At 49.4% G+C, this 23,360-nt stretch overlaps 10 protein-coding genes across 10 annotated transcripts; 7 read left to right on the forward strand and 3 right to left on the reverse strand.

Annotated features, from left to right (window-relative positions):
• Positions 1–1,684: 1,684 nt before the first annotated feature.
• On the forward strand, positions 1,685–2,298 carry N7458_002934 (uncharacterized protein; the record flags this gene model as incomplete). The annotated part of the gene is made up of 3 exons (XM_056906317.1): positions 1,685–1,688; positions 1,750–2,111; positions 2,164–2,298. 3 exons carry the CDS (start codon positions 1,685–1,687, stop codon positions 2,296–2,298), a joined length of 501 nt encoding a protein of 166 aa, XP_056770424.1.
• Positions 2,299–6,938: 4,640 nt separating this feature from the next.
• On the forward strand, positions 6,939–8,734 carry N7458_002935 (sugar porter family MFS transporter; the record flags this gene model as incomplete). The annotated part of the gene is made up of 2 exons (XM_056906318.1): positions 6,939–8,262; positions 8,334–8,734. 2 exons carry the CDS (start codon positions 6,939–6,941, stop codon positions 8,732–8,734), a joined length of 1,725 nt encoding a protein of 574 aa, XP_056770425.1.
• Positions 8,735–10,100: 1,366 nt separating this feature from the next.
• Positions 10,101–10,793, forward strand: N7458_002936 (LysM peptidoglycan-binding domain-containing protein; the record flags this gene model as incomplete). The annotated part of the gene is made up of 1 exon (XM_056906319.1): positions 10,101–10,793. The coding sequence occupies one exon, from the start codon at positions 10,101–10,103 to the stop codon at positions 10,791–10,793; it is 693 nt and encodes a 230-aa protein (XP_056770426.1).
• Positions 10,794–10,895: 102 nt separating this feature from the next.
• Positions 10,896–11,802, reverse strand: N7458_002937 (RTA1 domain-containing protein; the record flags this gene model as incomplete). Its single annotated transcript, XM_056906320.1, has 2 exons — positions 10,896–11,572; positions 11,631–11,802. The coding sequence occupies 2 exons, from the start codon at positions 11,800–11,802 to the stop codon at positions 10,896–10,898; spliced, it is 849 nt and encodes a 282-aa protein (XP_056770427.1).
• Positions 11,803–12,705: 903 nt separating this feature from the next.
• On the forward strand, positions 12,706–13,898 carry N7458_002938 (Zn(II)2Cys6 transcription factor domain-containing protein; the record flags this gene model as incomplete). Its single annotated transcript, XM_056906321.1, has 2 exons — positions 12,706–12,771; positions 12,822–13,898. The coding sequence occupies 2 exons, from the start codon at positions 12,706–12,708 to the stop codon at positions 13,896–13,898; spliced, it is 1,143 nt and encodes a 380-aa protein (XP_056770428.1).
• A 680-nt stretch (positions 13,899–14,578) lies between these two features.
• N7458_002939 (uncharacterized protein) lies at positions 14,579–15,384 on the forward strand (the record flags this gene model as incomplete). The annotated part of the gene is made up of 2 exons (XM_056906322.1): positions 14,579–14,633; positions 14,996–15,384. The coding sequence occupies 2 exons, from the start codon at positions 14,579–14,581 to the stop codon at positions 15,382–15,384; spliced, it is 444 nt and encodes a 147-aa protein (XP_056770429.1).
• Positions 15,385–16,240: 856 nt separating this feature from the next.
• N7458_002940 (heme-dependent oxidative N-demethylase family protein) lies at positions 16,241–17,839 on the forward strand (the record flags this gene model as incomplete). The annotated part of the gene is made up of 3 exons (XM_056906323.1): positions 16,241–16,769; positions 16,828–17,293; positions 17,359–17,839. 3 exons carry the CDS (start codon positions 16,241–16,243, stop codon positions 17,837–17,839), a joined length of 1,476 nt encoding a protein of 491 aa, XP_056770430.1.
• Positions 17,840–18,261: 422 nt separating this feature from the next.
• On the reverse strand, positions 18,262–19,011 carry N7458_002941 (PRP38 family protein; the record flags this gene model as incomplete). The annotated part of the gene is made up of 1 exon (XM_056906324.1): positions 18,262–19,011. The coding sequence occupies one exon, from the start codon at positions 19,009–19,011 to the stop codon at positions 18,262–18,264; it is 750 nt and encodes a 249-aa protein (XP_056770431.1).
• A 294-nt stretch (positions 19,012–19,305) lies between these two features.
• On the forward strand, positions 19,306–20,358 carry N7458_002942 (uncharacterized protein; the record flags this gene model as incomplete). The annotated part of the gene is made up of 1 exon (XM_056906325.1): positions 19,306–20,358. One exon carries the CDS (start codon positions 19,306–19,308, stop codon positions 20,356–20,358), a length of 1,053 nt encoding a protein of 350 aa, XP_056770432.1.
• A 293-nt stretch (positions 20,359–20,651) lies between these two features.
• Positions 20,652–22,611, reverse strand: N7458_002943 (WD40 repeat domain-containing protein; the record flags this gene model as incomplete). The annotated part of the gene is made up of 2 exons (XM_056906326.1): positions 20,652–20,871; positions 20,921–22,611. The coding sequence occupies 2 exons, from the start codon at positions 22,609–22,611 to the stop codon at positions 20,652–20,654; spliced, it is 1,911 nt and encodes a 636-aa protein (XP_056770433.1).
• Between the last annotated feature and the right edge of the window lie 749 nt (positions 22,612–23,360).

Raw genomic sequence — 23,360 nt, forward strand, 5'->3', positions numbered from 1 at the left:
CGCGTTTCTAGTTGTTCGATATGAGGTCTAGGTTGGGTCTCCTACTTGATTGCATCAGAGAAATTTCCGACGTCCTAGGATATTCTTTGTAGGGGCTGTGGAATTCTTTGGTGCGGTAATAGAGAGCATCCCCCTCTGCTTACCGACTAACTTAAGCTTACTTGTGCCTCTATCTCACAACGACTCAGGTTAATGTTGTAGCACGGCCACATTACCTATGACCTTCTCTGGGCGCTTTTTAAGCCCGGTTCACATGTCTACACTATATGCTTTGGCATGAAAGAGCCGCGTTGTGTCATATTGACGCTGGGGAGGAAATCACAGAGAACAATAAGACGTGGCTTAATCTTGAATGCCGGTTCCTTGATTATGACGGAGTCAAGTTTGGAGAGGCCGGCATTTTTCTGCGTGGGGCAATGTTCCGGGGGTTCAGACCGATCGAGACTCTCGAGCCCTTTCCGCTCTGCTAATATCTATATCTATGTCGTGCACAAGTCCAGAAAAGTCTTGTCGAGGGAGGCCAAAAGGTCCGCAATTTGGCCGGCACGTTTGGCCGGCACGTATAAGCAGCACTGTAACGGCAGGGCATTCTTCGTAAAGGAGAGGAATATTATCAAAGTTATGATCGATAGTCGAGTGGCGCTGGATGCCACATTTTTCATGGAAAACAACTAAATTAATCTAGACCATGACTACGCGATAGAGAGGGAAAGGACAGGAATAACATTGCGGTCATTGATATAGGTGTGTTGCTCACGGACCAATGTGAGTGTGAGAAGGAGAAGATGCAAAAAGGCAGCATAGACGCGCAAGAGCTGACGGAGGCTAATTTCTTGATCGCTTGCCTAATAGTCTGCTGTTTTAGTTTTAAGAAGAAAATGTTCTGTATGTGACATATGATCGTCCTAGGTTAGTATCTAAATGCAGTCCTAGTGGAGTTTGCTGTCAGTGCACTTAAGGACGTAAGTTAGTCCTCTGAGCCTTTCGATTGCCTAAATATTTAGCTAGAGACTAAGAGACTTCTCTTGTCATTAGAGAAACCCGCCGAGGCCGAATACCGATGAAATCGTTCGACGATAGTATTAACGGGAAGGGGCTCAACATCCTTTTTAAGTACGTCCGCAATTGTATGTAATGTCATGACTTTGTTTCTGACTTCTGATAGTGGGTCGCCAGGTGTCGGCAAACTTTCACGGTTGATGCAATATAAGAGCATTTCAAGCTCCCTAATTATTCGGTAAAAACTATTCATTAACCTACTTTGCTCTTGCTGACATCAGTCAGAGAGCTTATTGTCGAGCATGGAGATTCCCATGCACTTGAATCCCAACTTAAAGTCATTTTTAAAATTGCGAAGTACTTCAATCCTATACTTCTGATAGACGAAGCGGATGTATTTATGGAAAGTCGTACAGAGCTCAACGACAGCCACAATCGCCTAGTCACTATTTTCCTTCGGAAGCTAGAATATTATTAGAGAGTTCTTTTCTTGACATCCAATCGGGGTGTGCTGTTCGACGACGAAATCCTTTTAGCCGGATCCATTTAAACGTTAAGGATCCAAATTTGACGGAGGAGTGTCGCAGAGATCTCTGGGCAACCTTTCTGTCTAGGGCATGTACGATCTAAGGAGTTGCCCCGGTCAAGGAGCACGACTTTAAACGAGTGGAGTCTTTCGATCTAAATGGGTGAGACGTGGGTTTCAGAGCGTTACAGTGAAAGTCTCACTTGCTGACTGTCATTAACTAGATCAACAATATCGCTGTAATTGCACACGCTCTCGCTGGGCACAAGAGTGGGCAAAGGAGACAACAGGCAAGCCGAACCAGCGATTGGTGAAGGCCCCAGACAAGAAGGTGCTTCGGCTGTTCGAATCTCTATCGAAGCCATACACCTCGATTCTGATTCAGATGAGATCAATGCGTATTGCACTGAATCATTTCCTGTTCAAGATCAAGGCGGTCGAATCAGATGAGTGCTACTGTGGAGAGGGGCCTCAAACACCGAGACACGTCTTAATCCAGTGCCCGTTGTACGCTGATCTGAGGAAGACCTTCCTTGACAAGATCAGATCGACTGACCTTGGGGATTCGACCGACTACGATGCAATCGTATGACACTCGCAGGCCACCCGCTACGTGGCCGAATTCATGCTACAAACAGGCTTCCTGGGGCAATTCCGACACGTCGAAATCGAACCAGAACCAACAGGCGACGAAAACAACGAGCCAGGAAGACTGGCAGGCACAGGTGGTGAAGACGATGGGTAGGAGGAACGCCAAACCCACGGCCGACTGAGAGGTCTTGGAAGACTACATGCAACACGTCAGTTGACGACGAACGCCACCAATCGAGAACGAAGCAGGAGGATGGGGATGCCAAAGGAAGGCGGAGATGGAGATGCAGGGAAAGCAGCAGGCCATTGTAAGGGCGAATTGAGAGATATGCATTGCGGGCGTTTCGGTACTGTTTTGGGCGATTTTCGGGCTGATTTTATATGGCAATACGCCGTTTTCCTTTGTATCTACTGTTTCATGTGTTTTGGCTGGCGTTCGGATCACTCTTGCTTCCGCCGGAGGAAGCGCCTGCATAGCCATTACGCCACTAGTTTGGCTGCACCAGGTTAATAGAGTGTTGATTGATTGATTGATTGATTGCGTAAAGCGGCGAGCCGCCCAGCACCGAACCATGGGCGCTAGGTGAGCATCGCCATAGTATGGCTGTTGTATGTTTTTTTTGCGTTTCTTATTTTTAAGTGCCCGTTAGATTGAGTGAATTCATGTAAGATTCGTCTAGCTGTAGTCACGAATATTAGATGGTTGGGCCTCTGGCTGTGATAACGGAAGGCTCATAAGAGAATAGATTTACAAAATCGTGTATGGGGAAATTTTCAGCGTCAATATATTATGATGAGCCTCGGCTTCCGTTTAGATAATTTATGCCATTCCATAGTTTAGGTAGTTGTCGGTGACCTCAGAATTGCATCCATGCCACAGAGGTCGCTGGTCTTGCCGATCACCGACCTATTATCGAGCTTTATCATTGTATGAGTGTGTTGCGCTGCTTATGCAGCATTATGACTAATTTACTAGAGACGTAGGACCTTTCTGCGCCCTGCGCCCCTGGAAGCTTACGAAATGCCAAGAGAAGACATAGAACATAGCCAGTGACCGACGTTCAGACCCCGAGTCGGAATATGTATATCTGCGCTTTCATTCTTCTTTCCATTGTATATGGATTCAGCTGGACCTCGCGCACGCCCAATAAGCATCTCTCTTATAGTCTAGGAATTGTAGGTGTTCCTGTATTACTTTTATGACTGACTACCTAGAATATGAGTATGAAGCTGCGTTGGCCTGAGTAACCTAGAGGCTGCTGGAGAAGGCTCATATATGGGATGAGTATGTGCCTGCTTCGACAATTAGGCATACACTGCCCGGGTTCCCTCTCTACGTCTTCCCTCATTCTCTTGCGATTTCTCCTCCCCATTCTTTAGGCTTAAACCCCCACTGGAATGTTACTATACCGCCCTATCTTTAACAGGTGAGGTGACCTTTTTGTTTATTTGTTGTGCGAAAAGTCTGCTTTCTTGAAAGTCAGATTCAATATAGACCATGCGCTGGTTTGGATATGGTATCGAGAATATTCATGACCACCATGTCATCTATATTGGGATTTTTCATTGTACAAGGACATACTACATTGATCAAATAGCTAAACGTAAATGTGGACGCTAAGGTGTTGATCCTCCCGCGGCGAAATGTGCTGATGTTGCGATGCGTAGGAATTCTGCATTGACTTCTGGAAGGATTCAGGAACCAATTATCTTCAAGTCTTGCGAGTGATTGCTGATCATTCCTACATTCTGCAGAGAGAACCGTCCTGAGATTACTAGGGTATGTTACGAATATACTCCGTACTGTAGTGAGACAAATAATTACGGGCAGGGGGCCGTTCTCAAAGAAGTGAACAGAATAACTTTAATCCCTTCAGCTATCTCTTTAAGTTTGATGATATCGATATGTCGACTCAGTCTCAGATCAAGGCTGGTCTATCATTCAGTCCAGAGCTGTGTACAAAGTTGGATTGTTCCTTTGTATCAATGGCGGACCCCGATATTGCACCGAGGACAGCATTCAGAGACCGCCGAGCACCCGAGGCACGACATTCATCATTACCGAGAAACACAAGTTCTTCCAAGTAGAGCTTCTATACGTGCTAGTCATTTTTCGGATTTTCTCACAGCAGGATAAGTCGTTCCGAACCATTAGGTTGAAATGATGCCACAAGCAGGCTGGGCTGCATGGCGATTTCACCATTCCTCGGAATGCCTTTTCAGGACTCGGTGTGTTATAGAAACTACTGTAGAAGGTCCTGAAGATACCATACCCACAATCCTTGAGCTTCTACGGAGTACTAATCCCTGACATAAGCCTCAGTAATAACGCCACCCCGGTCGAGTTTCACTTTGATGGCTTGACAATCCCCTCCCGCTGGTCTTGTTTCTCTTCCTTATCAAAAATGATTCTGGCTTTGATATGTCTCTTCTGAGATACAGACAGGCTTTCTGGGGGTTCACACAGTTATTGCACTGGTTTTGTGCCAGACTGCCTACTATATGATTAAAATTTGCACTCGCTCTGCCCTTTTCTGCGAGATGCTCGGAACATACATTTTCCATGCCCTCCCTGTTTCTTTCCACTATGTATTACAGTATAATTGTCTCCACTCTTCATTCGGCCCAAATCGAACCCCCGCACTTGTGGGCGCGTAGCGAGCATGGGACTAATCACAAAGGAGTCCAGTCAACAGTCACCATCACCGTCGGGCGCTGTATTGCGAAGCGAGGGTCGGTGTTCCTTGGGACTTCGATTTCCGTCTAGACCAGGATCAGGAGGTCCAAGCCACTCAGACGACTCAAATCGGGAATTAGATCGAACATAGGTGCCTTCTTTTGTTCCTCCTGATGCCTTCCGTTGGCTGGCTAATGATCTCTCGGTTCATCTTCGGCTAGACCCGAACAAGGGGCGGGAGAATCTCGGAGTCATCATTGGCTGTGTAGCCCACAGGTCAGCCCCCATCCAGACAAGCGTCGTTTGACGGCGTTGGAATGAGGCTCCACAACCGCCGCGCTGACTGGTCGGCAGTGGTTGTTAAGTGGTCTTTTGCAGGTTGGTGGTGCAGGTCGCCGGATCACCCGGCAGGTGCACGTCGTGGGTTGGCCGAGAGTACGACGAGTACAACGAGGGTACGACGTCTACCAGACAAACAAGGCCCCCCAGAACAACAGCACCACCCTAGCTGCATCTCATCTCCGCCCGTTGGACCTGGGCATGGGGCATTGAGGGGAAGGGGCCGGGCGCTCTCAAGCCTACCGCTTCAAAAACCCCAGATTTGTGTTCCCCAACCTGTCCATTGTGCATCTCACCGGGCATCTGGAACTGGTATGGTGCTGCAAATGAAGGGTCGATTCTCCAGACTCCGAGTTTCTTGCACCCCATGGGACAAACTGTGGTCGTGCCACGCGTCCCCACGTAAAGCATCGGCTCCCCGAATGGCTTGGCGCCAGACCGAGGGGCTTGCCAGATGCCGAAACTCTCTCGTCCGGCTTTCCGCTGATACAGATCGTGCTTGCTTGTATAGAACGACGGCTAAGACTATAGGCCGGATTTCCCTCCGTCCATGGCACCCTATGGGTCCCTTCGCGGAAGCACCACGCCTTGTGGCGGTTGGGCGTTCCAGAATGCTACCCTCTCTGCACATCTTGCTTGGAACTGGTTGTACGAGTCAGATAAACCTACAGTACTACCTTGACTTCTCAGAGTCGAACTTGATCTCATGGCCTAGATTGAGTATCTCCTCTGACCATTTCGATCTAGAGTATGCCTAATCAGGTTAATGGGCATTATTGTCCGGTCTCCGCTATTCATATTGCCCTCCCCGTCTGGTCGCCGCCAGTGACTAACACCATCGTGATGAATCCACTCAGAACGGCTGAAAATTTTCTTTTCTGTCACAAGGACAGCGAGGTCGTGGCCTGAATCATACTCTCTATGACGCTCTTTTTATATAATCGATGCTCGTAAAGACACACCCCTCAAATCAGGACCAACTAACTTGACATTCATATTCATGGTGGTTACAGATGCTATCCCGATCCTGAGCATAGCATCGGCCTAATATCGGCCAACTGGGGAGGGGAATAGGGTTTTTTGGGGTCTCGCAGGCCGCGCCCGGTCCGCCAGCACTAAGCGTGACCCAGGAAGACCAAAGAGCCCCCCGAATAATGAGGGGGCATGGGGGGAAAGGCAGGGATTATGCTGACAGGCGTAGACTAGAATACCAAATCACCAATGAACCAGCCGATGGTGGAGCTTTTTGGACCCAAGCCTCGTTCGCAATGATTCACGGCGCCCATGCGCCAAGTTAACGCCGAAGCGTGGGACAAGAGTGCTTCTTTTACGGCCACCGAAGCTTGGTGGCGCTCGCTAGCGTCTTTCGACTTTGATATGTTTCTGTTTCGCATCCTGACTTGCCTGGGACAAACCATTACCGAGTTGACGTTCGCCCCCCGAGGCTAACCAACAACATCTCTAGCGTGCTGTTAGTCTATGCTGGCACCGGCAATCCTGTTGGCTCACGGTTCCCCTCTCAGGGCATCTTCAGCAATGTAATTGGGTGCAATGCATGTGCATACCGCGGAGGACACTCCCTGATCTAGGGTAAGTGTCTGTCAGAATCGCGCTAATCCCCGCGGAAAGAATTTGGAAAAAGGAGGAGAGAAAAATATGAGAAAAATGAGTGTTATGAGGAGATTGGATGTACAGCTATATAATCTAGCTGATCTGCCCATGTCGCAGAACTTCCAGGCTCGCTGATCACTTCTCTGTTGTCTCTTTTGCCTCTATCTTGATCTACCAGATCATCCTATCGCAACGATGGCGGTTAGTCAGTCTGTCGTTGGTCGTGCCAACGCGGAGAAGGCCCATGGTGTTATGGGTATGCTGCAGAACCCTTATGTCTTCGCGACTTGTCTGTTCGCTTCCCTGGGTTGTATCATGTACGGTTATGATCAGGGTGTAATGGGTCCTATTCTTGTCATGGAGAACTTCAAGAACCACTTCCCCTACTTCGATGGATCGACTGTTCAGGGTTGGCTGGTGGCTGCTTTGGAGCTCGGTGCCTGGGCTGGTGCTCTGATCAACGGTGTCCTCGCTGACCGTATCTCCCGAAAGTACGCCATGATGGTTGCTGTCGTCATCTTCACTCTCGGTACCGGTCTGCAGGCTGGTGCCCAGAATCCCGGCTACTTCTTTGCCGGTCGAATCATCGGTGGTGTGGGCATTGGTATGTTCAGTATGGTTATTCCGCTTTACCAGGCTGAGATTGCTCCTCCCGAGCTGCGTGGTTCCCTTGTCTCTCTCCAGCAGCTGTCCATCACTATCGGTACTACCATTGCCTTCTGGCTCGACTACGGCATGCAGTATGTCGGTGGCACCACTTGCAACCCCGAAGGCATTGCCAACCCTTACCTTCCCGATGGAAGCTACAACTCCGCCCAGAACCATGGCCACACCTGTCTCGGCCAGAAGACTATCGCATGGCGTCTTCCCCTGGCTCTGCAGATCATCCCTGCTTGGATCCTTTTCTTCGGCATGTTCTACTTCCCCTTCTCTCCTCGTTGGTTGATGATGAAGCACCGCGAGGAGGAAGCCCGTGCCTCGCTCTCCAAGCTCCGCCGTCTCGCACCCCACGATCCCCTGCTGCAGGCTGAGTTCCTTGAGATCAAGGCCGCTGTCATGTTCGACGAGGAGACTGAGCGTGAGCTCGTCGGTTCTGGTGGTGCTCTTGCCCCATGGAAGGCTCTGTTCGCCCCCAACATGTTCAAGCGTCTGGTGCTCGGTTGCGGAACCATGATTTGCCAGCAGTTCACCGGTATCAACGCCGTCCTGTACTATGCTCCTCAGATTTTCGGCAGTTTCGGTTTCTCGTCCACCAAGACCACTCTTTTGGCTACTGGTGTGACTGGTATTCTGCAGATTATCTTCACCCTCCCTTCTGTTGCATTCCTGGATAAGTTCGGTCGTAAGACCTTCCTGATCGTTGGTGCGATTGGCATGTTCATGTGCCACGTCGTTGTTGCCACTGTTGAAGGTATCTTTAAGCCCAAATGGGACCTGAACGAGGGTCTTGCTGTGTCTCAAGGCTGGGTCGCCATTGCTTTCATCTGGCTGTTTGCCGTTAACTTTGCCTACTCTTGGGGTATGTATAAGCTACAGGCCCACTTCCATTTTGTACTGTCAACAGAATACTGACTTTCGCTCTCTTCGCAGGTCCCGTCGCATGGGTGCTGACCCAGGAGATCTTCCCCAACAGCCAGCGTTCTCGCGGTGTCGCCATCGTCGCCTCCACCAACTGGATGTTCAACTTCGTCATCGGTCTGACCACAAAGGATATGCTGAACTCCATGAAGTACGGAACCTACATATTCTTCGCTATCTTCAGTGGTCTTGGTGGTTTGTTCATCTGGCAATTCGCCCCTGAGACCAAGGACAAGACTCTGGAGGAGTTGGATATCTACTTTGGCGGTGCGAAGGATAGCATTGCCGAGGTGGATCGCCAGCGTATGGAGCGCATCTACGAGACCCTTGGTCTGGCTGGTGTGGAGACCATTGAGGACCTCAAGGGCGAGAAGCACGTTGCTTCGGAGCAGGTTGAGGAGCACCACGCTTGAGATTCTTAAGCACTGATGCCAGGTGGTGGAAATGTTGGTGAATGGGTAATGGGATACGATGTTAATTAACTACTTCGTGATGTAATGAATGAGTTGGGATAGCTATGAATATGATATAATTATGTCATGCTCAAAAACATGAATTTCTGGTTTCGATGGTTTGCGTGTCCCTTGTTCTGTTGCTATGGTAGTCTCTCGAGATTCGTATTCGCTGCTAACTGATACACGATTACAGTGCACCGAAGCATCCATGATCCCAACTCGCCAAAGTTTCAAAGACAAATCGCAATTTAATCCCTCTGACCTCTTCTTCCCCGCATCGACAGAAACGTACTCATGTCCATGGATCCGAGATAAATCCGGATCAAGAGGTCATCGTCGTATTCTTTTCCGAATTAGGTATCAAGGACCGACCCCGAGCCTCCGACCGTGCGCCAAGAAATCATCGAAGTGCGTGGATCGTGACGATACTGACCAAATCTGACTTGCATTGTCAATTTGTGGCTTTCTTGAGGTTCTCATGGGCGAGAGTGAGAATTTTGACTGCCTTTGGTCGCACTATGACCTGGGCCAGTTGTGGTAACGGACTTAAGCGTGATGTCTACTCCGTAGTGGGAAAAAAGAAAGGTTTTCTCATCACGGCTGAGGGACGCGCAATAAATCTTATCCATCCATTAGTCAAGGATTTTTAAAGCCGCAGATTTTCAGGTTGTAATGATGATCGGCACTGTTCTAGAGATTTGACATGGAGGTTCCCCACAAAGCTGCTCATGTCGAGACAAGCAAAGTCAGGCTAGGCTTCTTGCATCGGATTTCTGAATTACAGTCTGACTTTCAAACTATCGTGTCCTTGTGAAACAGGATTTTTAATAAGGTGAATGCCATTTTCCAGCTGTATCTACTATGGTCGCGCACAATTTATGTGCCATGCTATGGTGACGGATGCAGGAACAGCTTAGAGCTGTTCCGTAGAAGAACCACTAGACATCAGTACTTTAATCGATGCCACTAGCTCCGGTTCTCTGGCCTATTGTCTGGAACTAATCGGAAGCATTTCTGATTTCGGTGCCGCCCCCCGCATATACTCCACAGCTTCATGTACCTTTCTGATGAGCCGGGGGGGGAATGATTAGTTTCACGCTACTCGAATGTATTCAATATCCACAACTGCGTAATTGTCGCAGATCTCAACAAAACAGGAGACAAAGCATTCTCGGGAGAAACTTCCTTTCTAGATATTCATATTGCTGCATATTCGATTGCTATAAGATCGGGTTCTGTGCCGTGATGCTCATTCAATTGCAAGCAAGAAAATAAAGACAAATACCAAAGAATTTCATTCAATTCTCCCATTCCCAGGATCAAAATGAGACTTGCTTTGATCCCATTAATATTTGATATTGCCACAACTGCTTTCGCGGTCTCTCATACCTCTCGAGGTGGTTGTGATATGTCCTCGTTGAACAGTACCTCATTCATCTACACAACCACATCGGAAGATACAATTTTCAGCATTGCCAAAAAGTTCAATCGCGGTGCCTGTGATATCGCTCGGGCCAATCGAATGATAGACGCGGAACATCTCTTCGCGGGCTTCACACTGCGCATTCCAGGCCAAGTCTGCAACCCAGATAGCAGCACTTGTCTCCTCACCAGACAGAATGCAACCGCAACATGCGTGATGGGCGGACCGCATGACTACAAGACGATTGCCGGGGACACTATCGAGAAGATCGCCCTGTACAAATTGAATGTCACGGTGGATACCGTTATGAGCGAAGCTAGCGAAGTGGAAATTTCATCGGCGACGGAGGAGATTCCTGCTGGAACCTTCATCAAAATCCGCCAATGTGTGCCAAGTGCCTGCACGATTACACCGTTTCACTTTACCTATGGTGTTTACAAAGACCTTGCAGAGAAATTTGGAACCTCCGTCGGACAAATCATGTCTTTCAATGGTGGCTATAATTATAGTGATCACTCAGATGCCGAGGCGGCCTGGATCACTGTGCCGATGGGATGCGCAAATCTTGCCCTGAATGTTACTGTGGAAATCTAGAGCATTAAGCAGTTATATTCTGGTATATACTTGCAATATCTATTTCCGCTTCCAAATAATCCAGTAAAAAAAGGTCCACTAATTAGGCACTACCTACGAGTTCTACCTGGACTCCACATCACGACTGAAACTGTCCAAGCTCGTCAGAGGCTTGTTTTGTTTGAGAAATCCTTGTAGATCACCCGGATACCAAATCCCCCAGATAGCCATTACCGCAAACATTAGCGTCGAATCAAATACATAGAGGGTCCACTCATGGGTCAATGGATATCCATCATTGCCCTGCACATATTCGACAACACGGAAAAGGCTTCGAATCAGAATCAATAAACTGATGGTATGAAGCACTCGAAGGTGGCTCTTCCATTTGAACCGCTCATCAAAGGACTCGGGAGTTGGACATCGAGTCATGCGAACTTGAAACACCACCGAAGTAACAATGAAGAAGCAGAACATAAGGACCTGGATAACGAGACCGGCTACAACAATGTCAGAGCCGAGCTTGGCATTGTTGCCCGACACCATTAGCCCTGAGGCTCCACCTTGTACCACGAACGAGAGGACGTCGCCCATGACAAAGACCTTAGTGAGCCAATTGATTCGTATGAGCGAATATTTCTCTGCGTGCACGCAGCGGATGATCCGACCTAAGGCCATATAGACTGATGCCGCAAAAAGTGTCGGACCGAGCAGCAAGAACACGCTCTGCAGGGAGTAGGGCATAAGCGAGCCTGTCCTGTTATGTGCCGCCGCTCGAGCCATATATCCAATAATCTCAACTGAAAACCAACAATTAGTCATATGAAGCAGGAAAGCTCGCAAGTCCGAGTATCTTACAGATTCCACCAATCACGAATGCAATGCAGAAGCGCGCTTTTGTTTTATAGAGCCTCCATGAATGATAACCCGTCGCAACGATGAAGAGCAGGAGGAAGATAACGGCAGCCGCAATAGAAGGAAGATACTTCCAAAGATAGTAGCCGCACTTATAAGGCTCGAGCACTGCCATGGTTGGGATCTAATCAGTGGCGATGGAAGTGAATGATACCTCGTGGAATTTAAGTGTCGAAAAGTTGCTCCTGTGTTTCAGCGGTCCTTGCCCATTCTTTATGTATTCAGCCCCGAGGCAATAGAGTTTTGCCCCATATAACTTAATCAAAAATATCTTTTGGAACTCTTCAAGCCCCTGTATGTTGCCGTCCGTTTATCTTGTTTGGTGGAGTGCGTTTATACACGTATAGAGTGGTTGAGCCTTGTAGACTTAGACCCTGGCGTCTACTGCGCCACCTTGGCACGTTCATACGCGAATTCGAAGCCTCATTGTTCATGAGGGTTTAAGTACCATGGTCTAGGTAAATGGAGATAAACTAACAATCTCGATATCGAACATGGCACTTGCCGTAGAGCCGTGTTCGGACAATTTCCGCCCCATTCGTGAGCAAAATATGCAGAACTTACAAGGCACAAAAAAAGTTTAGGGAAAGACATTCCGGATTACAATTTCTGGCCTGAGCATAAAAGGATTGCATTCAAAGTGAGTATAGCTGTGATCAACCCTATACCCTGGAGTCTACAAAACCCAGGCCTAACTTCTCTCGTTCTTCTCAGACGGCAGATTCCGCAGGACAGAGCGAGGGAGATCTGATTGGCCGAGGCAATTCTTGCAAGCTAGAAATATCGAAAGTGGGTCACCAACTGGTCTGTGCATACGCGTATAGTCGGCCCAGCCCACTCGACCATGATACATCACAGAGGTTGGAGCCAGATCTGGTGGACCGCTTATTGAAAGGCCGAAGAAGCTAAAGGTGTGAGTGGTGTGAAAATAGGCTGCAAAATTTGCGCTCGGACGAGTACATGACTTGTCCTTCGCGACGCCAAATTCTCTGAAATTGGTTATCCGCGTAAAGCCGACATGCCGCGCAGGACGCACAAGAAGTCTCGAAATGGCTGCGTTGAATGCAAACGCCGTCACGTGAAGGTATGAAGATAATACTTGTGGACCTGATTGAGACGTGCTGACTAGATTAGTGTGATGAGCGGCGACCTATCTGCTCCAATTGTGTTTCTTCAGAACGACAGTGCCAGTTCGTAGCACCTGCTCCGTCCGTCTCCTCAGCAAGAGCTTCACCGAGCACAAGTCATGAATTCGCTTCTGCATCTCCCGCCACCAGCTCACCCGCGCAAGAGGTCACATCTGCACCGGCCGGCTTTGCCCAGGGTTCTCCAGTCAATTTGCTTCATGTGGAGCTTCTTCACAATGTACTTCTGGAAAGTGCTAAATGGATTAACGCCCGCGAGATGTCGTCTGGCCTGTCCTTTCCCGACATGCTGAAAATTGGTCTCGAAGCACCCTATCTCCTCAACATGTTGCTAGCCGTAAGTGCTTTGAATCTGAGCATCACTACGCGAGGCCGTCGAGACTTTTACCGGCACCATGCGACCCAACTTCAAAATCACGCATTGAACAACTTCAATAGTCTGTCACCCCATTTCGACCAGGACACCTGTATTCCAATGTTTCTCTTCGCATCAATCCTGGGACTACACTTGCTCTGCGATACCATCGTCTTCCGAGAGGGTACGTTCGAGGGCTTTCTCGACCGTTTTGTACAGTATCTTCGACTTCATCAAGGAATACGAACAATCACAGCCGAAGGACGATGGGAGTACCTCCGGGAAACGAAGCTCAAGCCAATTTTGACTTTCGGCGAAAAGCTTCCTTCTATGGATTCTGGGTTTGGACCGGTGTGCGGAGCTTTATACGAACGTATCCAGGGCGCTGAGAAAGATGAAGCTAGGCTGAAAATATATCGTCAAACTATTCAAGCCCTGCAGGTGGTAATGACAGCAATCGATTCGAAATATGAACGCTTGGACGCGTTGGTGGCGTGGCCTGTCATGATATCCCCTAAATATGTGGATTTGATAGCTTCTCGCCAAGGAGAAGCCTTGGTGATTCTGGCATATTACGGCGCGCTTGTTCATCCAAGCCGTGGTCATTGGGTGTTTCAAGACGGGGGCCAATTTCTGATAGAATCCGTCACCCAATATCTAGGACATGCCTGGAGTGAATGGCTCGAGTGGCCATGGAAAGCCTTGACCTGACCTCCAAGGGAACTCTCAAATATACAAACTCGCTCTCTCTTCGAATTCAATTTCATCTCATTCATCGCACTAACACGAAATTTCATAGCATCACATTAACTCATCAAAGACTCGTTTTTCTTTGCTATTCATGAACATCAACACGACCAAACAACCTTCGATCTCTCTTACTGCGACCCTAACGATATCCATCGGGATCCTGCGTTGATCGGGAGTTCCACTTTTCCACGTCCTCCACACCTATCCACCGTTTAACCGACCTTGTCATCTGATACTCTCTTCCTCACAACCTCACTACCGGAATTGAGACCATTTCAAAAATCTACATTTCATCTCAGTTCCAATTATTTCACCCCATACACCCTGATCTCGCAACTCACTTTCTCATCATCTGAACAACCATTCTCACACTGCCCATTCCGGGTAGGTGTCCATCCACATGTTCTGTGACCATATATGATACTGACAAATCCAGAGGATTCCAACCGGCAATTCTCCATCCCTTCCTGGATCGTGATCCGCCTAAGTCTGAGAAAGCTGGCCAGGAAAGAATCTGGCTGCTCTGTACTCAGACAGCTGTCTTCTTGCCCTCAATCTAGCCATATACTACACTGGCTATGATCCCTTTCTATCTCACTGATATACCCAATCCATTGCAACCAATCATTCCAACCGCAACCATGGCGAACGAGGAGACTATCATCATCAATGGTGTCAAAGTGACCAAGCTCCGGGGTACCTGCAACTATAGTTCATGGATCGCAAGCCTGCAGCGTGCCCTGGAAATCCCAGACCCAGAAACGTGGCGCCTGATTACCAGACAGAAACCCGAGCCTAGAAATGACCCTGTGTTCTCATTTCTGAAAAGCGAAGACTTTGAGCGGCTTTTTGTTGCAGAAAAATGAGGGGTTCCGCTTGAGGCCGTCAATGAGCAAGATGTGAATGGATACCTCGCGGATTTGGGTGCAGTACGCAAGGCTGTCGAGCATTTTGAAGAAAGACTTTCTACGAATGGTTGGACAAGACTGGTGATGCCAGTAAGCTCCTGAGATCAACAATCAGCGATTACATTGAATATGATCTGGACCCCGACTTAGACCCTGATTCCGACTACTGCTCAGGTTACTTTGATCAGTTACAGGGAAGGTACGGCCCGACCGGATACCTCGATATACACGAGAGGTGGAACGAATGGACGTTTCTTCGTTATGATGGAACGAATCGTGATGACCGCGAGCAATTTGTTTCCCGGTTCAAGGAAGCCAAAGTGAAAGTTGACCAAGCACTTGTCAGCCCCATTGAAACTCGATTCGAGCTCATTCAGTTTCTCAGCGCAATTCCAGGGCGCCCGGAATGCGAGGACCTGCTTACATGTCCTCCATGGTCTCCATTGAAATTGCATCAGATGAAAGACGACAAGGATATGGAAGCTGTCTACAAGCGATTCATTCATTATGAACGTCCTAGGTACACATTTGACGGCTGAGCAAATGGGAGACATCCGTCTGAAGCCAAACAAACTACCCGTCTTGAGAACCGACTCCTGGAATTTTGAACATTTATTCGGATTTGAACTCCTGGTCACTTTTACAGTGGATGCATGACAATTTGCTACGATCTGCCATTGATCATGACTGCCAAGATCCTGGACATTTTAACCCTTTCGGGTATAGCGGAGCCTACCTTCCTATTTAGTATATGCAGTCCAGACATCCTTATCTTTCTTAGTTTTCTCCTGCGCAATTTCACAGTTCGATATGATTTCAATGATATGAGATTGGGCTTTGAACTGAAAGTCCCCGGTAAAGCTAGGTGTGATGTCAGTCGTGTGAGTAATGTGGAATAATTCAAATGACGGCCTCTACTTTGGCGATGCCAATAGGGTGGACCCATTCATGACAAGCATCGATAAGAACGTATAATCAAATTAAAACCGTAACAAAATATTGTCAATCAGAGTCAACGCCGTCATAGCTAGTGCTTAAGTCCTGCGTATTGTCGCCAAACACGGAAGGACGAATCGAGTTACTACGACCAACCAAAGGAGCTATGCGATGCGTGTATCTCCTAATCTTGGATCGATGCGAGCTTCCCCGCTTCGAAGATCCCGCGTCGAATACCACAAAGTAACTTTTGCGACTCCCTGATTGTAGTTGATGGGGGTACTTATTAGACATCATTCTTCCCCCTGGTGCCGTATTTAAGCCCATCCACCATTAGCCCTGGCCACTCGGCACCCCATTATCGAGCCGATGTGAATGGTAAATCAACACAGCCATTTTATATCGACCCCGGCCTAGCCAATCACTCTACTTGCCCCAATGCGCATGGTATAAGCAGCCATGGATATCATCAACACCCCCGAGAGCGCCTTGAGGATCGGCGTGATCCTGGTAGCCGCCACAGCCGTTTACCTGATTCTATACCGACCATCAACGAAGTCCTTTCTGAACAGAGTGTCCCTACGCGGTCGAAGAAACTCAACAGCTAAAACCCCACCGCGGTCATTCTCCCCGGAAGAAAATCAGCCCAAGAGCGCCACATCCCCTGCGAGCTACAATCATGCCTTACCACCCCAGCGTAGGGAAGCACTCCTACAACTACAGGAAAAGGCTATACGCTGGCGGGAAGTTGACGAAACGGAGATGCGCCAAAACATCTTGCCCATGACCGCGGACTATAAGACTAGCCCAGGCAACCTGTACACTCCGACTGGATTTTCGGTAGACGATATCAAAGCCCTGGGAGATTTCCCCGATTATGCAACACTCAGTGGAGTTCCCTTGCCCAACCCGTATCTGGAACACGACATTGAGAAGGCCAAGCCTAGACCTTACAGGCCTTTCAGATGGTCTTACCATCAAACTATGTGTAAGTGGCGTACAAAGCTTGCCAAAGCACGCGCTAATAATTCGTCTAATCTGGTTAGCACTGACCAAACTTGAAACCGACTGGTGGATTGAACTCGAAACCACCTACAAAGATCGCATCGCCCAGCGCAAAGAACTGTTCGCCAAGAACGGCAAGGCAGTCCTAGATGCGCTCCCAGGCTCTGAGCTAGCTTGTAAGGAGCTCATGGAAATGGTCCTGCAGTTCATCTGTGCAAGGTATCCCCAACACTTCACGCTTGTTGATAACCGTATCTTGCACAACAAAATTCTCGGCACCGAGCAAGATATTCGGGCTAAACCTCCACTTGAGGTGCTTCTTGACAACGTGCCTGAAGACTTTGCACTCATGCTACGGGATGATCAGACTGGATATTATTTCCTTCGAGCAGCGGTGATCTGCTCGGCACTGGGATGGAATGTTGGTTCGAAGATTGGGAAGCAGTTGCACCAGATTCATGAACCAATCCCGGATTATAAGGAGAAGATGCAGTTCTCAATGGATCGGTATGTTCATCTGAATACACCATTTGTTTGGGTGATTGGCTAATATAGTCACTGTAAAATGACAGCTTCTTCACGAAAATGCCAACTGAAAAGCCCATTCAGCGAGGCTCATGGGGCCTTGAAGTTGGGGAGCCTTTGTACATGCCACCAGGCGACCCCCACGAGGCTCTTCGAAAATTGCAAGATCCAGATTTGCATATCAAAGACTGCACCCTACGAGTGGACTGGCAGACTCTTCGTCGCCTCCCCTTGTCCGCTTCGGTTGTCTTCAACTTCAAAGCCTTGTTCGCTCCTATCACGGAGTTCCGTGATGAACCTGGCGTACCAGCGCTAGTTTCGAAGGTCCTGACGGAAGGAAAGCAGAACTTGATGGAGTATAAGGGAGTATGGCACGTTCAACATGTCATCCTGCCCAAGTTGGAAGAGTGGGCCCAGGAACAGGAGGAGAAGGGACTCGTTCCCAAAAATTGGCAGGTTGCTACACTAGACGACAGTCCGTGGTATAAAGGATGGGAGGAGAAGTGGCACCGTCAACAAGGATTCTAAAGATGGATATCTTTGATTTTGTTCATGTTCATGTTCGATATTTTAGCATTTCATTCATTATATTCAACAGCCCCGGAGCGGCTGGCTTTCGATACGTTTTATGCATCTTCCTGCAAATATTGCCAATGACATATCCAGGGCAAGTAGAGTCGAGGAATTGTGCGCAACGAAGCCCATGCACCTGTCGAGTGATTCTAGCAACAGTGGTTGCGACAGGCGGAGGTTCCTTTATGATGGATTGTCTCCCTCAAGGGCGTGCGTCAAATGTGGCATTCGCCAGCTGGTGGATGTTGATTCCGAGCACCTATTCATGATTTAAGCGCGCCACCAGCGCGGATGATTGGGCCTCAGCCGATCTTGATGAGCTGTGGGTAGGGTGGTGGATGCGGCAGCGTGATGGGTAAGTCGCTCGCTTGCTGCCTTCAATCTTCGCCTTCATCACTCCTACGAGAGGATTCAGAATCACCGCGACCCCGATCGACATCCTCTTCTCCGTCGTTGCTATCCCGGTCAAGTTCCTCCAGTTCGTCCGCCAGTGGGCTTATCCGCTCGTCCAGCATATCCAGATCTTCCAATTGTTGCCGCGGAGGCAACTTCCACAAACTCGTACCACATACACGGTCCTTGGTAAGGAGGTCATCGACGAATTGATCAACGTAGGTCAGAGTATAGGCGTCGCGAACTCGGCGCTTGATTTTCCGGTAGTCGAGCAGCAACGGCTCCAGCGTTTTGTACACCTCGACAGCGTCGAAGGTAAGTCGGACATAGAAAGCCGCGAGTGCTCGGAGATACTTGAAGTCCCCACGCGCCTTCACAACACCATTCTCGGGATTCTCGTCCTCGTCGTCACTGCCGGGGTCGGAGAAATTCAGGTATTCGAGGATGATGTCGCGGCTGGGGTTGAGCTGGAGAAGCTTGAAGGCGAGGCAAAGGAAAGGCGAAGGTTTCTCAGAGACACCATATGTACCACCGACAAAGCTCAGTTCCACCGCGCGATCACATAGGGTCGCTGCATTCAACCCGAAACATTGCTCCTTCCAGTAGTAGGAGTCTGTGATGCGATCGCGAACTGCCTTCTCAAAAAGGGTGACCGGATTGACACCACGAACTAGAGGGCCCGAGTATCCCCGATTATCCAAAAAGTTACTGGCATCGGCACGATGAGTAGCCATAGTGAAGGTCGTGCGCAGTCGTAGCTACCGTCGCAGTTGCTCTCGTGGGTGGAGGACGACGACGAAGTTGAAAAGCCCGAGCGCCAAGACTTTTCCAGCTCTCGGCGGTGGGCTTATCGATAGTCGCGCGGCCAACCCCATAAACAAGGCTGATGCCATGAAACACTCACAACATCCAAGGATCAAGGCTGGCTGGTGAGACATCGAAAAGGAAAAAGAATCTACGGGTTCGTCATGCATGGTTGACATTCCAATTCCATTCATTCCTTCCATGTCGCCTGCCTTCCCGCGACAATGGTGCTCCTCACATCCTCAACGGTCTCCGCCATTGTGTCGATGGGAGTAGTCTGCATATTTACTTTGTTACTATTTGTTTCAGGCTACGTCTTACAGCAAAACTCGGTGAAGAATATCCAGCATGCACTGCACAAGCCCCCCGAAGGCCCTCCAATTGTTGGGCGCGGGTCGCCTGGATCGACATCCCAAAAGCCCGCGCACAAACGCGGTCTATCAGACTCGGATCTGGGACTAGCGGATGATCAAGAAGTCCTCCATGGGAGTGGGGATAGTCCCTCTAGGTCAAAGGGCAACTATGCATATTTGCAGTTGTTGTCGCAGCCCGACCCTTCTGATATCTGTTCCGCCATTCTTTTCTTTAAACAACTCGCCACTAATGGCTCCGCCATCCCGGATCGCCTGTTCGTGTATCCCGAAGAGTGGGATCGCATGTCGGCAACAACACTTGGGAAAGCGGGATCGCTGGCTTTGTCCATTCTACGCGCTGCCAGTATCAAATATGGTATCTGGCTTCTACCAATTGACATCAGCGTCGCTCTTCGTCAGGGATACACAATGTCCGACACGAAACTGCTGCGTCTGGGACAAATCCAGTTCATGCAGTATGACAGCGTGCTGTACCTACAGTCTCCAGGCTTGATTATGGATACAGAAAAATTGGACCAGATCCTGTTGTCTCGGCCACTTCCACTTATACACGACTGGAGCCGCCCAGAGTCTTACGCAAACGAGGCATGGACACCAATGTCTCTCCGTCCAGACCGTGACGAGAACTTGCCGCCTGTCTACTTGATCACGGTCAACAATGTCGAAGGTGGACGTGTCCAGACTCGCACCCATGTGCCTAATGCTGATCTTCCTGGGTTCGGCAATCTTGTGATTGGGCCTGCCGACTTCGATGAAGGGGGTGAGCTGCCAGGATATGTATATTTCGAGAACGACCGCGATGGGCAGGTCAAATGGGCAGGGAACCCGCTGTTCGGAGCTTGGCGAGCACAGCAACACGAAGTCTGCAAAGGACTAAACTTTGACGATGATTTTTTATCATGAGCAATGATTTCTTTGGGACTACTTGGGCTTGAAGCAACAAGGGTTTGCTTATACATGCAGGGAACCGGTCTGGATTATGGCGTTGAGTCTATGCATTTTCATTTGAGGTATCATCTAGGGTTTACACACTTCCATGCACATAGGTCACTTCAATTGAATCTTTTCTATTTGATAGTTCGCCGAAGCAGTCGACCTGACATATGCGTGGTTTATTATTCAGGTTCAAATCGTACAAGTCGTAGACGATACCGAGGTCATCCAGTGGCAGCGTCGAAAGGCTGAGCTGGGCCAGGTCATTGAGGAACACTGATCTCATAGCCCAGGAGAACCTCAGTGGTATTTCCCTCCCAGCCACGATTTCCACTAGTAGAGATCATATAGCGACAGGCATTGTCCACATATAGTTGCGAGATAGTTCCGGTACGGTGACCCGGAATAATCAAGAACGGCACAGTCGAGTGTCGAGACTGCTCATGCCTCAGGTCGTAAAGACGCAGGATATCGTGGGAAGCACTGGGAAGAATTAGACTGCTAGTTATTATAGAATAAATATGCAACTTACCAGACGAGATGGCGGCCATTCGGCATCGCCTTGAGGGCTGTGACTGGACCACTTCCTTGCGGAAACTTGAATGTGCGTTCAGATTCCCTAAGACCTTTGTGGAGGCTATATTCCTCGACTGTGCCGTTTCTGCGCCCCGCATATATATAGTTGCCGTCTGGGGACCAGCATGCATTCATACACCATGGTGGAACGTTGCGAGGGGTGATTCGCGCGACTGGATCGGGCTGTCGTCGATCCCATATCCGAATTGTACCGTCGATAGAAGCGGCCAAAAATGTAGTGTCCGACCCAGGCGTCTGCTCTGTCTGCATACTCTGCGAGATATCATAGCCAGATGAATGTGCTTCCAGGGCTTCGGCCGTGGGAAGACCGTTGACGACGGGCTCGGACGTGGCTAGCGCAATATCACTGCTCGTCACGCCTTGTGTCGCACTAGATGCATCAAGGTTGGAGTTTGTGTCCGTGGCAGCTGCCTGTGCCTGTGATGTGGAATCGGCCTGTGGCATATTGGTATCCATTTCGCCAGATGCGTCAGCATCGGCCAAGACACCATTCGCAAGAGCACGGCCAAACTCATCATCTTCGTCAACTCCAAATACACCTCCAGACGGTTCGTTGCCATCTGCTGCCCCTCCATCTGCATCTCCGAAAAGGGAATCGGCTCCTCCAAATAAGGAGTCTGCCGGGGAACCCGCCTGCGGGTTCTCAGCGGCTCCTGCGTCCCCAGCATCTTGAGTGGTGTCCATGGCATTGAAGTTGTCCGTACCACTCGCTTCATAATTCGACGAGTAAGTACCGTTTGGTTGCGAGTAATCAATTGTATCTGAAGGAACGGGCAGGCTTGACTCTGGCCGAATTTGTACAGTACAGATCTGACCAGCACTTCCTCCAAATGCGCGTCGAGCCTGCCCGGTGTTTAGGTCCCAATCAAAGACCCGTTTATCCCAGCTCCCCGACAACAGAGATTGCTCGTCAGAGGTCAGGTTTAATGCTGACACGGCCGACGTATGCTGTCGAAGTAGCGCTATATCTTTGCCTTCGTCGTGGCGGAGGGTTTGTAATCGGATGGTTCCAGACTCTAGTCCCGTCAACAGCCACATGCCTTCGCTTTGACATGCCAACGAGTAGACCGGCGACAGATTGCTCCCATCCATGTTCTCCCAGTATGTCATGTAGACGCCGGCTTTCACAACGCTATCCACGAAGGGATGGCGTTGCGCAACGGTCAACATGAGCTTACTGTTGATTGAGTCAGCCCAGTTGAACTTGCGCACGTATCCATCGGATCCTCCACTGAATACCCAGCGCATATCGGCGGTCGCGGTGACGGCATTGATGGACGTACTATGGGGCGCTGCAGTGGTAGGGACGATGTCGTAGTTTTTGGCTGTGAGGCACTCGGGGCGGACGCTTGGATGGTAGATAGAGAATGACTCCAGCGTGGAGTTCTCCGCATTTCCGGGGGATGTCAGGTTGGTTGTGTCTTGATTGGTTTGAGAAGCCATGCCCGCTCCGTCTGAAGCCTGGCTGGCATTTGAAGGGCTTTCTGGTTCCTGGTCCTGGTCCTGGTCGACATCGGCATCCGCATCTGGCTCATTGTCACCATCTCCGTCGTCCATGTCGCGCATAGCATCTTCCATCTCGTTGTCGGAGCTACCATCCTGAGAGCCTACACAAAGAAAGCGCATTAGCGGTTGCTGCGCGTGGCTTGCAAGGGAGGGGTGTCTGCAGCGGAAGTTGCGACTTGCCTGCCAGGTCGCGGTCCTCATCGTCCTCAAGCGATGCCATAGTTGCGAGAATACTCAGAGAAATGTAATTGCCCGCTTTCAGCGCTGGTCAATTCTATGGTCGCAGTTACTGGGAAAGTCCACTTTCCTCAGAAAGAGCTATCCAGGGCCAGGCACGCGGGCCGCTCACGGACTCCGGGGTAAATTGGCGCGATCGAAGGGGGGTGTTCACTTGTCGCAGACTTCCCGTGGCGCTAGTTCAAGCCCCAATCCCAGAAAGGCTCTAATAAGCGCCAGGTAGCAGGGTAGTCAATGGCTAGAAGATCGTCGTGGCTGGGGAGCAGAGCGAAGAGGGCAAAGCGAGGGCCGTGGAAAGCGGGAGGGCGTTCGGAGACAATTCCAACAATCGGCGGACAGGCCACTGGCCAATCAGCGCCCGAGTTCATAGTTCAACCGCCGTTGCCTTCAACTTGGACGAGAAAAGCATCAAAAGTATACATTATAAGTTTGTATAATGCTCGTAGTATACTTCATGAGTGATCTAACTCTGAGATCTATTTGAATTTCAAGTTGGCTGCAAAGTATATCACTTGTGTGCAGAAATTATGGCCTTAAGTGGTGAATTTCTGCTACCTTGGCTACATCCTATTCAAATAGTCTGCAATACCGTTGATGCGATGCTAGGTATTATAAACTAGCATAATGATGTT

Source organism: Penicillium daleae, assembly GCF_028827525.1.
Source record: "Penicillium daleae strain IBT 16125 chromosome Unknown utg000002l_segment0_segment0, whole genome shotgun sequence".
Classification (NCBI taxonomy): domain Eukaryota; kingdom Fungi; phylum Ascomycota; class Eurotiomycetes; order Eurotiales; family Aspergillaceae; genus Penicillium; species Penicillium daleae.